We start from the raw sequence: 19,667 nt of genomic DNA on the forward strand, positions 1-19,667 counted from the left end.
AACAAGGTGTATCGGTGGTGCAGAAGGTATAGGCTGGGACAACTGAAAAGATAAGTTCAAAAAGAAACAGCTTGTCGCTATCTAGTACAATTTTTGTTCTATGGGGATAAGTTAAAAATGGAAATGGCTAATTTGAACAATTCCTAGTGATTAATAGAGGCTAACATAGAATAGAAAACGGAACATATGCTTCAGACGATAAATCGATTGCAATTACCACTTTTGCTCTTCTGAAATTGGTAGATACCAGAAATAAAGTGAACTTGATCTTCTAGTTTCAGTAGCGTTGCGCATAGTCCGTGTTGTGCGTATGTGCTTTTTCTTTAACTGCAACAAAGTTTTCTGCATTTGCTAAGAAGGTACTATTTTGATCTGAAAGTAACACTGCATTAAGTAATAAAATAGGAGCTGAATATTTCAAACAGCAAATAAAGTGTGTTGGGAATGCTTCACTACTCCAGATCTTTATCATTCGAGTGCGTTGTCGTCAGACTGACAATTTTTTTAAGACTTTACACGAGCAAGAATATTTTGGGGAAGTGTACATCGTGAGGACGCAGAACAGGATTAGAACTGTACACAGCTATCATTTACGCAGTAAAGAGGATATTTCAGCTAACAAGTCTACAAATTACCGTGTCAAAGTAACTATGTTGGCATGAAAATCATTCAAGCCCATGTTCTTAGCAAGGGATCAACCAGAAAACTATCACACAAAGAATGTAATACCAGATGAATGTCGGTGGGTGACAGAAATTAGCGAATGTATTTCAGTAGGCATAAATCTGAGGATGCCTCAAATGATACTCCACTAAGGTGTTCAACGAGAAAGCTTGAGTGCCCGAATCGCTATGTTCCTGAATAAGAAATGCTTAATTTAAAAGCAAAAGAGGAAATGATGTTGAGGGAATTAACTTTTATGATGGGCAGAAAGTGCCTCCAAATTGTACATTTGTCTGTAAATAAATAATAGGTAGAAGGGTGCAATTAGCACTATGTTTGGTATCGTATAATAGATGTCATTTAGAACAAGTCTTGGAATGCATGTGTTCACTCTCCTCTACATTGTGTGCCTTAATTATCGTAGCCTAATCAGTTTTTATAGATGCGGAATCTCTTGTTTGTTGCTTATTATGTCTTGTTTGACACATCGTCAGTATAGAGAGTTATACTGCCATGATTCCCTCTTTTGGATGGATACTTCTCATTATGCAGCACCGATGTGGTTGGTTTGGAGATACAAACAAGGTGATCGAATGTTACAGCGTACAATATTTATGTTCTCAACGGAATGTTTTCATGCATACAAGATATTATTGATACGACTGAACTACTAATTTTACAATCTCGAAAAGTTTCGGAAGGTCAGGCCCTAGCGAGGGGCCTGTAATTATTTTCTAATATTCATTCCATTGTGATATTTTCTAGTTTAAATTTCCGTCAGCGACAAAATAATCATATTTTTTTTTCTAGACTAAATCAAAATCAGGTTTAGAAAACGCAGTTTGGCCTGAGCGTTAATCAGTCAGTTAGGACTATTTTTTTATATAGAGATACCCCGGGCCGCCCATAAGAGGGGAAGGCCAATCTCAAAAAAGTTGGAGTGTCTGGCTGGTGTCTATTTTATGGTGTCTGGCTGGTGTCTATTTTATGGTGTCTGGAGATGGTGTCTATTTTATGTTTAAGAAAATGCTCTTAATTGAGTAAACTGGGAATTGTTTGAAGTTCTAAAGAAGGTTAGGTTGGAATGGAAGGAAAAAGGATTCATTATATATATATATATATATATATATATATATATATATATATATATAATGACCATTTCCTTTCTGACCAAAAGTTTTAATTTAATGATTTCATAGTGTAGAACTAGTCTTCATTATAGTACATACCAAAAATCTCAGAAAAATATTTCTTAGTTACGGAGATACAAAGCTTCAAACAGGGTTCCCACTCATTTCCCCCCCCCCCAAAAAAAAAAACTTCCAGGACATTTCCAGGACAAATCACCACTTTGACACAAGAAGGAAAGTACAATAGTTTATGCAGTGAATATTAATGCAAGTACAGTATTAATACACAATAATTCAATTAACAAAGCGGAACGATTTTTTTTTTTTTTGGCCTCCCAACTCCCCTTATAGCCACCCGATCCACCCACATCCAGCACATGTGGATGCTGTATTTTCATTCTTTCTGTATTTTCATTCTTTCTACACGACATTTCAATTTTGCACCGAACAAATTTACAGACAACAATAATCAACTTTTCGTACATGTCATCTTCATTGCGTGACAGTGTGACAGATATAATTAGGGGGAAAAAAGGAATTATATAACAAGTTTTTCAACTGAGTATGGAGTTGCGTGATTTCCTCATCTATACACATAATCTCTTTCTTCTGTAGCAAAGCTGCTCTATGGATAGCATTTGACTTTGTCAATAGAGTAAAACAAGACTGCTCCTCTTCATGTGCAAGCTTGTTTGGTTCAGTCTCCAAAGCTTCATTTGTTTCCATCAATTTCCTTTTCTTTCTCTGCAGCTGCTGTACATTTTCACTTATCTCTTTCCTCTTGCTCTGCACTTGACTTTCTCTTTCAACAGTCCTTATTTTCTCAAGGTCTGCCATATAGCGCTCCCTTGCATGGAAGGCATGATGCAGCATTTCTTTCGTGATGTTGATTGAAATAAGGTCTTAATGGGAAATGTTATCATACACCAATTTCAAACCGACCAATGATTTTTCCTCCATATTTTGAACAAGCAAATATTTATTTATGCTCTAGCCTCGTTCGACAGCGGCCTGTCCATGGGACAAAACCAGAAGCTTCTTTATGATTAACAACAAATCTTTAAATTCTTCCGAACCATCCAACAGCTTTGCGTAAAAACAATTCAGCCTTTCAGCGCCCAACTTATAACCGGCAAATGCATCTTTAAACTGCTCAATAAATGTTCCATACAAAACAAATAATTGATCACATTCTTTGGGTGTAGCCCATTTCTTCTCCAACAATGACTGAAGGACACCAGAAACTTTATAGATGACACACTATCTGGATGTAAGGGATGTAAGGTCTCTCACAAGCCTATATTTCAGTGGATTCTTTTGTATGACATACAACAGGAATTTGCATAGGAATGTCTGGCATTCAACTCTAAACTCCCCCCCCCCCCCCTTTCAGTACCGTTCCTTCTTTGCATGCACTACGACGACTTTGTAAAGTTGCAAATCACAAGTCAACATTTGATGCACTCACCATGTTGTTCTTTGATGGGGTGAATTGTGATACCGGTAGTTTAGCATCAGAAGACAATGATCCAAGAACAGACTTTTGGATAATTATGCGTGCCACTTTCATTGCAACTTCATACAAATCTTTAGCTAGGAATGGAACCAGAGGTTCATCACTTTGGTACCGCTGGAGGAGTAGTCTTAAGAGACTAGTTACAAACACAAAAATAGAACTTACTCTGCATTAGACTATCAGCACAAGCAACTTTCAAACACTGGAATGCATTTGACTTTGGTTCAGAACTCTTGCCAGACATGCTCTTAATGTAAGTTTCCACTGATGGCCACATTTCCAGAGCTCTTTCAGTTACAACTGCGTCTTCCAACCACCTGTGAGCACAAAACTTCAATGGAAACTTTTCGCAGCCAGTAACAGAAACAAAATCCTCACGTTTTGCCGGCGAGTCTTTAAACAGTCGCCACAGGGATGTTAACACTGATGCCAGGTCCCAGTCTGTTGATTCACACGCCACACGAATAGCTCCATGTAGAGTGTTCAAACCACAACTTCAAATGTCCAGCAATGCAGGAGAGTCTTCACCAATGTGACTTCTTAACAGATTCAGCATTTCCAGTTTACACGTGGTCCATCCATCGACACCTGAATTAACTTGTTAAGCGATAACTTCTCTGATTCCTTGAGGAAGGCCTGCAGTAAATCTTCTGCCGTTGTATGACCTAAAAACTGAGACCCAAGGTACTGACTTTTCACCATCCAGTATCTAACAACCATATCCATTTGTTCAGATTGAGACACCTTGTTCGGACACTCATCGAAAGATACCACAAAAGCTGGACTCCTACACATACTGTTCACAAAAATCTCTTAAAAAATATTCACCGAGACCATAGCAAAAGATAAATTTGTAGGCCCACACTTAAATTTTTAGGCAAGTACATTGTCTGGAAACATGGCCCTAAATAGATCTCCAATGTCTGAATATGAGTTGTATGAGTACTTTGATTTTACCACTTTCATTGCCCACAGAAGTACACTTTTACACATGTCTTCTCTAGACACATGTTGCAGTTCTGTGACTGATAGCGATTCTGATGTGGAAGGTTTCTCTGAAGCATTACACTGTTTTCCATCCACAGACACAAAATGTGAAGATGAACTTCCTTCTCCTGGCTGTGATGATTTACACTTAAAATATGAAGCCACAGACGAGCTTTGGGAACGAGTTTCTAGGAACAACTTCATTTTTTGCATGTAAATTTTGCCTTTCATGTGGCTTCGAACAGCTGCTACATCCATGTTTAAAACATCAAAAGTTTTGCCACACACTTTACACTTTGCCCTGTATTCATCACGTTCCACTGCCTGTATCCAGCTTTTGAATTCGTCCATTGTCAACCAGTTCACCTGAAATTTGCTCCTTTCCATGGCTTCCAAACTCAAGCCCCTTCAGAATATTCCAACACATAACTGAAACATACAAATAAATATTAGAAAACTCACTACTTTCTAATGGAATCCTAATTTAAACAACTCAGAAAAACTTAAAGTTCCTTTGGTATAACACGGAATTAGGTTTCACTTAGATATGATCGTCGGTAAAATTTCATACGAATGCTATTTGTGACTTTGTCACAAATAGAATTCATATGAAATTTTAAGGAAAAGAAAGTACTGTTGCGGGAAAAAAAAAAAAAACTAATTATGGAGGATTGATATTGGTACAAAGCACAATTTCTGGACGATAGTGATAGTGATAACATCATCCAAATCCAAGAATGGGTTGACAGACAAGTGGATGAAAGGAGAAAGAAAGCCCTGTTAGGAGAAAGAAAGCCCACCAACCAACCACACATGCAGGATCATGACAAATTATTATTCACCACAACAGCAAACAAAAATAGCAATCAATTAAAATCATTTTAATTATGAAAACACTGACATTCAGTATTGTTGTAAATTAAATGCATTTTCAAGGATTTCCAGGATGTTTCCAGAACAAAATCAATTCAAGGACATTTCCAGGTTTTCCAGGACTTCCAAGACGAGTGGGAACCCTGTTCAATGCAAACATGCGCCACTTACGTCACGGCAACAACAGAAACAGACGTATCAATGCGCCGCATTGCAGCTTCGGGGAATACTTTTATATTGTAGTTTCTTATTGTAAACTACAAATAAATTTAGTGGAATGGTGAAAGAAAAGCCACAAAATAAGTAAAATACTTACTGTATATAAAAACAATAGTGTTAATAAGACCTATTCTCCTAGTTTAAAATACATTAAAAGTCATCCGTAATGTTCTATCATTACAAATCTTTTAGCTATATATAAGCAGGATTATTTTTTTTGTCAGAAACATTACGGGCCGTATGCAGAGTCGTTTTGGCGTATGATTAGCGTCATACTAAAGGTCTGATTACTGCAGAACTATTGATTACTGATATATTAGTCGAACTCTTTAGTATAGCACTAATCATGCGTCAGAACGACTCTGCATAAGGCCCATTGAGTCTAACTTCAGTTCAAATACAAAATAAATCATGTGCAGGTTGAGAATATTCAGGTTACCATATTAAAGTTGCAAATATAGCTTTCCTTTATAGTTGAAACTTTGCTTCCAGTACCTTGAAAGTTCCTATTCTATTGGCGCCTATGTATTTCTCCCACCTTAATTGTACACACTGAAAACTTGTTGGCATATATATTATAAATTTAGTGAATCTCCACATTATTATATTACGGCTACAAATATAGCACTTTCTACATCATAAGCGTCGAAATGCCATTTAAAAATTCGTATCCTACTACATCATTTACATCATATCTACCATTTAGTGTACATATTAGCAAGTGATCCCCATACATCATTGCTACAAGTATCCTTACCTTAATGCTATAATAACTCGTATTACATAGCATTATTACTGTTTTACTAGTATTTCCACAAGGAAAGTGATTTCGATGATTTCGTGATCACCACGGTGATTTGGAGGTGAAAAAAATTATAGCAGACTAGTAGTACAGACGGTTAGGCTGCCGGAAGTGCATCATGAACAAGAACAACGCTCGAAACTTTTACTGACCTAGACGCGAATTCTCAAAACTAGGCGACACAATAATACCAACACAATTTGATACATGAACCTACATATTTTGGATTTTAATTATCTAGGCACCAGACTCATCTTTCCAGTCGCCATGGCTCCCTGGCGCCCAGGGTTTTTCGAGACTAAATAAGAATATTACCAAAATTTACTATGTATTGAATGTTTTATTACTTTAAAACTTCAACTTCTTGTTTTCAAGAACCTCACACGAAAGAGTGTTCTGAGCGTACAAACACATTTATAATTTTGTATCGTCAGCTCTAAGTATGAGTAACGTTTGGTATATGGTGGTACACTTGCGAAGATTAGATACTGGAAGTATTGCGTTTTGTAAGGTTTCTTAGGTCCACAATTAATTAAAAAAAAGTTAATATAGATTAATTTCCTTTATATTTCTTCACTCACTGGAACATAAATTGTATTACTCGTCATGACATATCACAAACATTCGCACTCATTCAGTAATCAGGAGACAGTGGATAAGTCGTGAAGTGTTCACCTCTGATGCGAGAGGTCCTTGGTTCGTTCCCAGCCCGTGTGTGTTTGGTAGACAAGATCACGTCCGTAGATTTGCAATGCCCTCCCTGAATGCATTCATTAGCGAATCTATTTGGTCTAGGAATTAATTCGTGCGGGTGGACAAGAGATGGCGCAACGAACGGAGCGTCCCACAGTTCCGTGTATCCACACATGTGTTGCAAACCCCTGTCATCGCGTATCGTTCGTAGTATAGGGCAGTGGATTAAAGCGTCAACAACACCAGTTTGTAGTTAAGTGAACATGGCGCAATTTGTGCCTGATAAAGTGTTTTTGCGGGGTGTCCTGCTGCATTACTTTAACATGCAGAAAAGTGCGACTGAAAGTCATCGTATTTTGGTGGAAGTGTATGGTGACCATGCTCTAGCTGAGCGAACGTGTCAGAAGTGGTTTGCACGGTTTAGAAGTGGTGATTTCGGCTTGGCAGACCAAGAGCGAGCTGGACAGCCAAAAAAATTTCAAAACAAAGAATTGACAGCATTGCTCGAGCAGGATTCGTGTCAAACGCAGGAACAACTTGCAGCAGCATTAGGCGTTGATCAAACAACAGTCTCCAAACGCTTGAAAGCCATGGGAATGATTCAAAAGATGTCACATTGGGTTCCACATGAATTGAAAGACAGAGACGTTGAAAGACGAAAAACCATTTGCGAATTGCTGCTTCAACGACAGAGCAGAAAGGGGTTTCAGCATCGAATTATTACGGGTGATGAGAAGTGGATCCATTACGAGAACCCTAAACGAAAAAAGGCCTGGGTGAAACCAGGTGAACCAGGTCCATCACAACCAAAACGAGATATTCACTGTGCAAAGGTTATGCTGTGCATATGGTGGGATATGAAAGGTGTGGTGTACTATGAGCTGCTGCAACCGGGTGAAACTATGAATGGAGAACGTTATCGACGACAATTAATGCGTTTGAAGCAAGCTCTGGCCAGAACACGACCAGAATGGGAGAACAGACATGATAAACTTATTGTTCAACATGATAACGCTCGCCCACATGTCGCAAAACCGGTCAAAACCTATTTAGAAAATGTCGAATGGGAAGTTTTACCCCACCCGCCGTATTCACCAGACGTTGCTCCTTCGGACTACTACTTGTTCGATTGCATGAACAACGATTTGATTGGACAGCGGTTTACTTCTTCAGAAGATATCGAAACATGGGTCTCTGACTGGATCGCTTCCAAGGATGAGGACTTCTTTCGCCACGGAATCTGTACATTGCCTGATAGATGGGCGAAAGTGGTGGCTAGCGATGGACAATATTTTTCTTAAGGTATTTATGTATTTTGTGTTTGTACTACAGCTTCAATGTGTGCGTACCAACCGCACGAATTAATTCCTAGACCAAATATGACGGAGCTCCTCCATGGCTAAGTGGTTATCGTACGCGCCATTGGCGCGGGAGACCCGGGTTCGATTCCCGGCGGGAGCTCATGTGGTTCGGATTCCACGTTAATCAGTAGGTCCACGTCTCACATAGCCTCGCTGCTGAACGGGACGCTAAACTGAAATTCAACTCAACTCAACGAATCTATGACGAGCTTGCATACCAGAAATTAGCACTCTACTGTCAAATCACCGTGCTTTTATATTGTTGATTTTTTTTCTTTCTTTCTTAAATATGGATAAGATTTCGCTTCGTAAGGTTGATTGGTTATCCAAACATAATGACATTAATTAGAGCATTAACTCAGGCTTCAAACAGCTCATTTACGTAAAGGTATCAAATATTACCTAGGTACTATCACAACAGTCTTCGTTTGCTTATACGAGTAGCTAATGTAACAAGAGAGGCAAACATTATGATAAGGCAGACAAAGAGCAGATGGTAGAGCTTAACGTGAAAGACTAATTAAAGTAATAGAATGGAGGCATCCACCTCTAGCTTTACAGACAGACATAATTGACCGCAATCCTGAAGGTAAATAAACAAATACTACGAGAAATACCAGAAGTTAATCCAATAATAGACAAATGAAACTCAACACATTTCCTTTTACGAAGTTGACACAACTATTTCAGGTAAGAAGTTACAGGAAAATTGCAACTAATATCTAATTCACTTAATCCATGTTCGATGTAAATGTAAGTCTAAGTTTCACACACGTAGATCTAAGCCTCGTTAGTCGAAATAACTTCTATTATCCACCCAAGACGAACTCTTCTCTCTCTCTCAAATTCTAGTTGAATTCAAATAGGTTTTGTTTGGCTTGAGTTGTGACTTATGATGATGGAGCACGAAGGCGTGACGTCGGGTCCATGCAGGAACACCATAGAAGATTCCAAATCAGGCGTCAGCTTTACCACAGTTGCCCTAGGTGACTTTGCCGAAATCAAAGACGGACATGAAGTTGCAGTTTTTGGTATGTGGCAAGATGCAGCCACATACCACCCTTGAAAATGGAATTCGGGAGTCAACATTATTACCTGGACAAAACCGATGTGACAGCTTCTTCATGGTGAAATATAGCCAACTCACTCTGGTAAATTTACTTGCCACATGTGAAGCTGTCACAACTCAAGCAGAAAACAATTCAATACAGGATGAAGCAATAACGTTGTAAATAAAAGTAAAGGAATATGTACCATGACACACGCTTCATGAAGGAAATCTATAGTTGCTATAAAAAAAAAAAATCAAGAGACAGAATAATAGCTGCTAGCCTAAGGTTTATTTCCATTAATTTAGAAAGACGGAACTTGCTTTTGTTGATCAAAAACTTAACTGTATGTCGTTCCTAAAAACTTCAGGATTGTGACGTAGAAGTACCTAATCAATTAATGTAAATGCCCTGGAAGGATTGATGGTCAACATCTTGGTTCTGAGAAACGAAGTGTTTCTCAGTAGGAAAACCAGGCTCCTCTTGACCTGGGTCCTGAGGATAGACATGCAACACTAACATGAAATTTTTCAAAAGAACTGCAAAACTTGAATGAGTACGTGTGTTCATGGGCACTGATTGTGTTGTACTGCTCAGGAAAGTAACACTACTTACATGTTTAAATGGTTTAGTGAATTCAATGCATTGACTTCGTTACTGAGTAACACTTCAGTATATACGTTTGGTACTTGTTGGATAATCTTGCAAATTAGTACACTATTGTTCAGTTGCACCAACCGAGAATTAATTTGTGGATTGAGGTAAAACTAGTTACTAATCGAACTGAGGATAATGATCTGAAGATTATTTTGACAAATCATCAGATTAAGACAAATCGTTGAAAACCGGAGATTAATCCGCGATTAGCGTTTTGTACGGAATCACAGTTGTGAGTTAGTTGTTATTGTGGTTATTTCAATTGCCCCTAAAGCAAGAAAGAATGATATTTGTACTAATAATCTATCATTAACCACAGTAAGACGATTAAAGTACCAAATTTGCACTACTTTATTATAATAGTTATTTTAATAATTAGTTTGTATCTTTACTATAGTTTGTGGATTGAAGAAATTAGGTTTAAGTGGCCACCTACTACGGTAGATCAATTTGTGTTACATTTAAGGTGATTATCTTTATGAGATTCTACCCTACTGCATGCCACTCTCTAGGGTTCAATTGTATTTTATGGCATACACGGCTCCATTCGTTCATTCGCCAAACAGACCTATTGGCATTTCAAATCTTCATAATTTTGCTTTATTGGAGTTGAATATGTCCTTGTATATTAAATACTACAGAATTAAACGTGAAAATATATTAAATAATTCGAAGTAGTACATCAGAACAGTTAACTGTGTATGCCATAAACTAGAATTGCTCCCATCCTTGCACTAAATTTGTAGGCACGTTCTACAAACTTTACCCAGGTTCTATAATATGAATAGTTTCTTGCTGGTGCACTGTTAATCGAAGACAGAAAGGTATCGTGCTTTAAACAAGGAGTAAGTAACCACTATATGTGATGATCTGATGAATATAGTTAACATAAAAAAATAAGTGCAGATTTACTGTACGGATCCACATATTTGTAAAATTCACAGAACAAATTTGTAATAAATATTTTAATAAATCAGTGTATAAATAATCTAAATATGTCGTGTTTTTACCTCTATCTGTACGCGATGCACATCTACGTAAAAATACATTAATGAAATTTTAACCTGTTAAGTACGGATTCACCCATAACATAGCCATGAACTACAGTGTACGAACTACAATGAAATATCTGAAGTCAGTGCGCTAATTCATGACGCGCAACCATACAAGTATCCAAGAGTTAACGAATCCATATACTCGTGAAATTTACATTAGTAATGTGTTTTGTTAGTTCGGAACAAAAAGTGTAAGCACATTTCCTTGTCCTTAAATATTCGAGTAGATTCAATTAATTGATTCTAAACAAATAAACAATCAGATTACTTTTCAAAGAAAGTTCTGTTCTCTTTTCACTCTTCGTTTAATTAGCAATGCCATAAACACGTGAAAAACATTCATCGTATCTTTCTCTATGTCTTTCCCTACTGTTTGGCTCAAACAGTTTCCCCTGAACTTACAGATGACGTAAAACTTGGCGGTCGTTGTTTTAAGAGCACGAGTAAAAGACTCAATCCGAATTTTAACTAGTTAGAATCAACGCATAAGTGAAAGGAGGCATTTTCCGTAATCAGCTAGCTCTGAAGTATTTTATAATAATAATAATAAAAAAAATAAATAAATAAAAAAAAACACCTATTGTGATTTTTCCAAGTTTCAAATTCCTGACAGCGACAAAACAATCGTAATTTTTCTAATGCTTAAATTAAACTTTGGTTAAAACTAGATGGATTTAGCGACTTTAGAACACCTTTTGCTGACTTTTAAATTACTGCTTGCTATTTTCATTAAAACTGAGTTAGCAAGAATGGAAATGAAATTTCTAGTTTAACGTCCCACGATCATCCACTGACGCTGAGACAGACGGTGATGATGAAAATAAATGGTGCAATGAAGAAAGTGGAAGGAAACTAAAGAGCCCCGAGAAAACGCACGCACACGGTATTTGTCCACCACAAAGATCATTTAGCGCAAGCTGGAATCGAACCCAGGATCCCCATACATCAAACTTGAGTACTCTACCATTGAGAGCCACCGCAGCTCTGTTAGCAACAATGCGGCCCAAAGAAATTTTCTGAGGCCCTATGAAATCTATGGGTGACCATGTGTATACCGAATTTATCTCGACATTTGGCTTATGCATTTGGTGCCTGTGGTAACTCGGTAAGCAATGTCTGTTTATCTTTCTTCTTTTTATAAATAAAAACTGCAAACCTGTAATATTATACAAAAACTAGTTACAATATTTTAGGAGTTCCGTCTTTAAATTTATCCTAATAATAAACAGCAAACGTTTGTTGCTACTTGCGCTATCACTTGCCTTCCTGCGACGACTGTGTTATTATTTATTCAGTCATTTTGCTTCATGCTTATAGCTATGAAAATTTTTATTATAACTTTCTATTCATTTTAAAAGATGATTTTTTTTGTTTTTAAAAGTATGCTTTTAATTCGTTCGTGGTTACTTGTGTAGCCAGTCTGCCAATTTAAAACTACTAGTTTTCTTTTCACCTCTTCTGCGTACATTTGACTGCTAAATCTTCAAGGTACAGAATTAAACATATCTATTTACATTGATCGAGGATAATTTTAGCTCGTATCAACATTAATCCGCGCACTTATATCCTATTTTATTTCAAAACTATCACTGACAGCACTATCAGTTGAACTACAATAAAATTCTGTATGTGACAATTCAGCTTCGTGTGAGCGTGAACGCTTTTCATATTCGTACTGACATCTACCAACTACTGCTGCTGAATATTTTAGCGTAAAATGGCAAATAACTGGAACTATACAAATGTGTAAGTAAATAATTCTATTGAACAGTCCAATTAAAATTCACCACGAAAAATCTTGTTCGAGGACTATTGAAGGGAAAGAATATAGGATATTTACAAAGTGAATACTGCCTTCAAACTGCATATACATACATGTATTCTACAATCTTAATACATATTCTACAAATTTCTACATACACTTTTATTTATAAGTCTGATCTCTTTAATTCCTGAAGAGCTTTTTCATAATAATCGACCATGTCCTCGGCAGTTGGTCTCTCAGCACTCTTCCGATTTTTACAGCTTTTATGTAAGGGAAATAACAGGTAACGAGCAACTTCACTTCCACGAACATTTTCCAAAAAATAATCACAAACAGTTGCAGCTTTCCATATATCTGTTTTCTCATCATAACCTGACATTTTGCTCACGTCAAACGGTCCCTCTAAATTCCATAATTGTTCCGGTGCTACGAAGTCCCCAACAATCTGCCTTCGTCCACATGTTGTTGTTTTATTGCTCAGATTATCTACTTCCGGCAATGCATCCAAATCAATCCACAACAGATTCAAATCATCTGTAACAACGATTTGACTCAGTAATTTATTCAAATCGTTCGAGTCACACATAACTCGCGTTCCAATGGGACTATTATGGAGCATGTTTAACAGAGTAGCATATTTCAAACAAAACTGGACTCTCACTATTGCATTATCTTCATCCTTGTATACAGATTTTATAATTCTAGTCAGATTTACGGCGCTACCATATTGATGATATTCTGTGAGTATTATGAATTGATTTCTACAAAAGCCAACAAGTTGAACAGTATGAGGACTTTCTGCTAATAGAATTAACATATCTAGACCGTATTCAAAATCGGAAGCATATTTATAATTTGCCAATTTCGACAGGGCTAAAGGATAACCATTCCATTCAACACGATATACAGCTTTCACTGCACCATAACCAATAACATCATCGATTTTTAATGTTTTCAAATCCATACAAGTGAGCCAAGGATGGCATCTTATCATACCACGGAGTCGAAAGTGACCTGGAGGACAATTGACGGATAACAAAGGCACTATTTTTTCAGCTAAAATATAAATAATATACAAAATTGTTGCAAAGCTACAAAATAAGACTACAAACTTCCTCATATTTACACAAAAAAATCTAAGAAACATTCAACAAATATTATTTTTTACCTTCCTATTCTTCCTCAAAACTTTACTTTGGATCTTGGGGTAACTTAAAGCCAACAATATCTGCTGTTTCTTTAACAGTACGCTCACCTTTGGCGTGATATTGATTTTGTATTTCCTTAGACTTTCGTACACTCTTCAAGTAACAAGCGTATGTCTCAGCAAGATACTGCATTTCTTCTTGAGTTTTACATAGCTGCTTCTCCGTTACCTGATACCTGCGATACTGAGACATTATGAATTTTACCCACAATGTATCTTTTAGCTTATGCTCTGAATTGACAGTTCGTAGCTCAGCCAGTAAACTTCGTAATGTCTTTAGGACCTGTTGATTTGCCATTATAAAGAAAATATTAAAGCAATTAAAAAGTAAATGTCAAATTTATATAAGACGAACGGATTTAACTTTGCGGACAATAAACTCTGTATCACTCTCTGGATAGTGAGGTTCAACCTTCAAATTCCACACATCTAAGGGAGCTAACTTTAGGATACCGGATGGAAATACATGAAGAGCTAAATCATTAAAAATATCTGTGTGCTTAAAACAATTCACCACACTAAATTCTTTGGTATACGGAGAAATACGCAAAACATACCCAGCTGACTCACTAAGAAGTCGCTCTGGATTACATTCAATCAATTTAGAAATACTATTACAAAATAGTATGCTGTTCTTTAACTCTAAACCCCAATTTGCCCACAGAAAATTGTTTAACAGTTGCTTGGGACAATGTGGAAGATACACAAGTGTTGGTACTAATACTTTTCGTTTTCCTTCCTCGTTTTCGTTGATAATCTCGCAACCAAAATGTTCCAAGATCTCACAATCTATACGATTAAATATAGGATCATACACAAATGTTTTGGCGTTGAAATTTTCCTTTAGCAAAAGAAGCAATCCACATTGATACCTGGTTATACAATCATTGCAATGTCCAAGTCCGTAACAAACTATTTCCTTTATTTCTTCTTCATGTATTGACTCGAGAAGGTGTGTAAATATTTGTAGAAACGAGATATAGAAGTCAGAAAGTTTAATTTCCTCTTTAGCTGCTTCTATCCTTCTGGAAATAAAGGGAAATGAAATATCAGAATTATACTCCAATCAGTCAAAAATAAATAAATAAATAATAACACAATCCTACTCTACATATTAAGACGAGATAGAAATATTAATGTAATAAATGTAATAAATAGGGAACCAGCAGATTACGATATCATTACACCAAACAGCCAATTTGAATTTTAAATAAACCTTAGGGATGTACAAAGGAAAGCAATTTTTTGTTCATTGAGTACTTTGGAGAAACACATAAGGGCTCCTTTACTGCTATGTTGTCAGATTCTGGTGGGAACAATGTCATGTTAGATTTCAAGTCCCGTTCACCTATATTCCAACATGGTATTTACCTCGACGATTCACAGTCCTTTTTCCATTCTTTGATTTTTCTTTTATTTTTTCATTATATGATGAAGCGCTTTAGCGAAAGTGTTTACATATAGCGTGACTGCGTTTTCATTATTATTATTATTATTATTATTATTATTATTATTATTATTATTATTATTATTATTATTATTATAAGTAATTCATTTTCTTTATTTTATTTTTTCCAACTTCGATTTCCTTTCTTTCAACTATATAGATACATGTAACATGGAGTAAAGATAATCCGTTCAAAACGCAAATCCTAACACGAAAGCTTACACAGCATTATTTATAATATTAAGCTTTTAGATAAGGTAACTCACTTTTTGGATTTTTAACCGATTTTAATTTTTTTTTTTTTTTTTTTTTTTTTTTAAGTTTTCATTTCGACCAGTTTACATACATACATACATATATAGGGACCTCGATAACTCGAAGCTGAAGGGAATAGATAAAAATCCCAGTTATCGAGTTTTCTGAGTAAGATATCGAGGTTCCGCGTTCCTCATGAGAAGTGATTATATAACCTCTATAACTCGAAGTTTTATTCATTCAACCTTTATAACTAGAAGTAGTGGTGGAAGTTTCTTAAATTAAATAAAATTAAAAAAAAAAAAATGAGTAAAACACAACTACAGTACACATTAGCAACAATGACAATTACGTAAAAGTATGGCGCTGTAGCTTCGAGTTATCGACGTCCCATCAAGAGAAATTAGACCTATAGAGGTATACTTTAACTCGTAGAGGTTTGCAGATACGAAAGTTCGAGTTAGAAAGGTTTTTAAATATCATTATGGAACCCTTAAAATTCAACTTATCAAGGTTGTAATTTTTAAACATTCGAGTTTAGAGGTTATTTTAATATTGAATGTTATGGAAAGTTCAAGGGAATGTGAAAAAAAAATCGAGTTAATGAGGTCTAACTATATATACACATAACTTCAACCTAATTCCACTGATTTTGATTATTCTTTTCTGTTTGAACGAATATTCTTTCCTGATAGTCCCATATAAACTCTATAAGAATCTAACTATAGGCTTTGGAGCTAGATCATAAAACTCCTCAATGGCTGTGTTTATACCATAATCGTGTGTATGTTCACGCTTAACTTCAACATGGATGTACTGATTATTACTTTTTAGTTTCAACGAGTATACTTTGTTGTAGGTTTCATATAAATTTTATCATGATCTAACGAAGTCTCTGAAGTTAGACCATTTAACTCCTTAATAAATAATAGTGTTAATACCGCGTGTGTGTTCACGTATAATTTCGTAACGCGTATACTGATTTGTACATATATATGATTACGCATGTTTCGTAGATCGACCCATTTTATAGGAAGTTGTTCTACCTTTAGTTCAGGTATCTAACTTACTGAGGGTAACGAAAAACTGTAAAAAGTAAATCAACTTAAAAAAAAGTAACCGACGTTTAAGTTTAAACGAACTAAAAACTTTATATAAAAAAAGTATAAACAGACTAACAAAAGCGCTCAAAGTAGAGAATAATAAAAGCCCTAGAAAGCAGAAAATAATAATTACCGATTAAAAGCAGAAAATAATTCATTATCATCATCATCTATGAAAAACTTTGAAGTCTGTGCCAAGCCAACCAAATTAACATCTAACATAAAATTAGTTTGAACGGTAATTTAACGAGGGATTAATTTGTTTGCCTTGACAGAGACTTTTTTTTTTTCAGACAGAAGTAATGTATTACTTTTAGTTTTTATGCGTTATTATTTTCTGATTTTTGCGTTATTATTTTCTACTTTTTAGGATTTTTATTTTCCACTTTTTAGTGCTTTTGTTGAACTCAGTTAATATCATTTTTAAAAAAAGTTTTTATAATGAATAACTTAAATACAAATACTATAAAATGCTATTAAATAAATTAATTAACATACTCCAAACCTTTTCTTATAAACCAGACGTCCGTCTTTTGGACACCGAAAGAACTAACGCTCATGCCAATGGTAAACATGTATCCACCTTTGATAGATTTATAATTGCCCTTCTTAGACTAATTTGAGGACTCTGAATCCAACGGAACTATTTTAAATCATAATCATGCATCGGATTATGAAAAGAATGACCTCGAATTTGCATATTTATAATTACTTACATTCCAACTTTGAGGTAATTTTTCTCGTGACCCCATGACGGATACGGTTTAAATGGCTCATTGCATTCTGCGTCCTTAAATTAGTACAGCAACTGCAATTACAAATCTATCTACGCGTGGGCACTTTTTATCATTAGCGTGAGCGGTAGATCTTTATATACCATACGAAAGGTCTTGAAACCAATTATTAGTTCATGAAAAAAACATTAATGAAAAAAGCCATAAGCGCCTAAAATTACATTGGATTACTACTATAAACTTGATATAAGAATGGTTCTGGAGAAGAATAAAGAGGTAAGTTTGTCGATATCCAAACCGAAATAGATAATTTCGTAAAGCTTGTGTAATGCTCACTGACCATACAGATATCCGATCATAGGAGCGGGATGTTATTGGTGTTATACCATTTTGTAAACATACTATGTCAAAAAAAAAGAAACAGAAGAAGGAGTTGAGGCAGAACTTGTGAACAACAACAAGGTAGCAAAATGAATATCAAATAACTTATGTCGCTGGAATATTTCTACGTTCAGTGAACCTACCTATTTCTGTTATTTCTACTGTTGCGGAAAATTAAGCGGAAGTGACGAATTGCATTTCAAAGTGACCATTTTATCTCAAGCGAACCAAGTTAACCACAAAGAAAAACACCACGATCACAAATCATCATGTCAATACATCGGAAAAATTGACAGTAGTGATAATCAATTATATCAGGTTGATCTAATACGTACTGAAACTGGTTACCCAAAATTAATGATTAATCAAGTAGAGATACAAATGCTTATCAAAATAATAGAAACACCTCACGTTGAAAACTCATCATAAGTCTGGGTTGATAATAGTCAGACGGTGACCATACCCCGGGCTATTGGTGGTAGTTTGTTAGGGCAAACTTCGTACTATGTGAGGAGCAGTACAACGGCAATATGTTGTAAAGCAGACGATGATACCGTAAAATGGGCGACACTTCTGATTTCCAAAGAGGAAAAGTATTTAGTGCTCGATTATGTGGAGCGAGTGTGTTGGCTGTATTGCGTGAGACAAGTGTCCAAGGTGATGACGGCCTACGAAACTTATAGCAAAACCACCTCGGCGAAAAGGAATACTGGTCGGAAGGAAAAACGCAGTGGCAGGTCCTGCCGAGCATTAGACCGGACTGCCACTCCGAACCGCAGTGCAACTGCAGTGCAAATGACGGAAGAACTCACGCAAAACCTTCCACAGTCCTAGTCAACAATCACAGTTCGCACCGAGTTACATCACATGAACATAAGGGGTTGGGTTATAAAGCGAAACCGCTGATGGAGGAGACATGGACCGCTGATGAGCGGAAACATGGAATATGATCGGATGGATTATCGTTCACCTTATTTGAAACACAGGCCGTGTTTGTATGGGTGGCGGACACCTATTATTCGCAGTTTCTGCTCAACTACGAAACATAGTGATGGTTCTGCGATGCTGTAGGCCGCAATATTCTGGTTTTCAGTGGCCCCTGTGCTGATGCTTACTGGTCGTTTTACTGCCCTGGTCGCTACTTTAGGGAACCATATGTCTTCTATGGTCCAGATGTTGTTTCCGGACAATGACGTCATATTCCAGGATGATAATGGACCTATTTACAAAGCTGGAATTGTTGTGGAGTGGTTTCAGGAACATCGGGATGAAGTTGAACACCTCTCCTGGCCCGCCCAATGCCTGGATCTTAACACAGTTAAACATCTGTGATCCGTTTTGCAGATACAAATTCGACACATATTTCCATCTCCATCTTCTCTCACGGAACTATATGATGCTCTACACGCAGAATAGTGAAATATTTCACTTGTTAGCATTCATGACCTCTATGACTCCATTCCATAGTTACGTCTAACACTATATTAATCTTGCAAGTTGCACTTTTTCAGGCATTTCTATTATTTTGATAACCATCATGTGTGTACATTGTCCAGCAATAAAGTAATGAGAATGATTTTATTGTAACGAAACAGTGAATGCAATCTGTAAACCAATATATGCCTTCGAAACAGTAATCCCTCCGCTACAATCTGGGAACACTGCACTGTCGCATGCGAAACATGACGGGAAATACGACCCATGCTGCTAGCGAACGAGGGTCTCTCCGTTACCATTACTAGCAGTCACTGAGAGGCCCTTGTCACGCTA

The 19,667-nt window shown here is 36.4% G+C and overlaps 3 protein-coding genes across 4 annotated transcripts in view; all 3 read right to left on the reverse strand.

The window, feature by feature from the left end:
* Positions 1-12,864: 12,864 nt before the first annotated feature.
* Positions 12,865-13,917, reverse strand: LOC145691000 (protein O-mannose kinase-like). The gene has a single exon (XM_081766479.1). The coding sequence runs from the start codon at positions 13,915-13,917 to the stop codon at positions 12,934-12,936; it is 984 nt and encodes a 327-aa protein (XP_081622605.1). The 3' UTR covers positions 12,865-12,933.
* On the reverse strand, positions 13,681-14,275 carry LOC145691007 (protein FMC1 homolog). Its single transcript, XM_081766507.1, has one exon. It carries the CDS (start codon positions 14,273-14,275, stop codon positions 13,961-13,963), a length of 315 nt encoding a protein of 104 aa, XP_081622633.1. The 3' UTR covers positions 13,681-13,960.
* A 42-nt stretch (positions 14,276-14,317) lies between these two features.
* The window catches only part of LOC145691003 (SRR1-like protein), a 28,257-nt gene continuing 22,907 nt past the window's right edge, over positions 14,318-19,667 (reverse strand). Inside the window, exon 3 of one of the 2 annotated variants that reach the window (XM_081766501.1) lies at positions 14,318-14,999. In XM_081766501.1, the coding sequence (XP_081622627.1) occupies positions 14,318-14,999 (682 nt within the window). Of the gene's footprint in view, positions 15,003-19,667 lie in introns of both variants that reach the window. The other variant, XM_081766493.1, reaches the window with a different exon arrangement.

The sequence above is a fragment of the Thermobia domestica genome, chromosome 1, assembly GCF_964235325.1.
Source record: "Thermobia domestica chromosome 1, izTheDome1.hap1.1, whole genome shotgun sequence".
Classification (NCBI taxonomy): Eukaryota; Metazoa; Arthropoda; class Insecta; order Zygentoma; family Lepismatidae; genus Thermobia; species Thermobia domestica.

Coding starts and splice junctions, on each gene's coding strand:
- LOC145691000 (XM_081766479.1), bottom strand. CDS start 13,917: ATGTTTCTTAGATTTTTTTGTGTAAATATGAGGAAGTTTGTAGTCTTA.
- LOC145691007 (XM_081766507.1), bottom strand. CDS start 14,275: ATGGCAAATCAACAGGTCCTAAAGACATTACGAAGTTTACTGGCTGAG.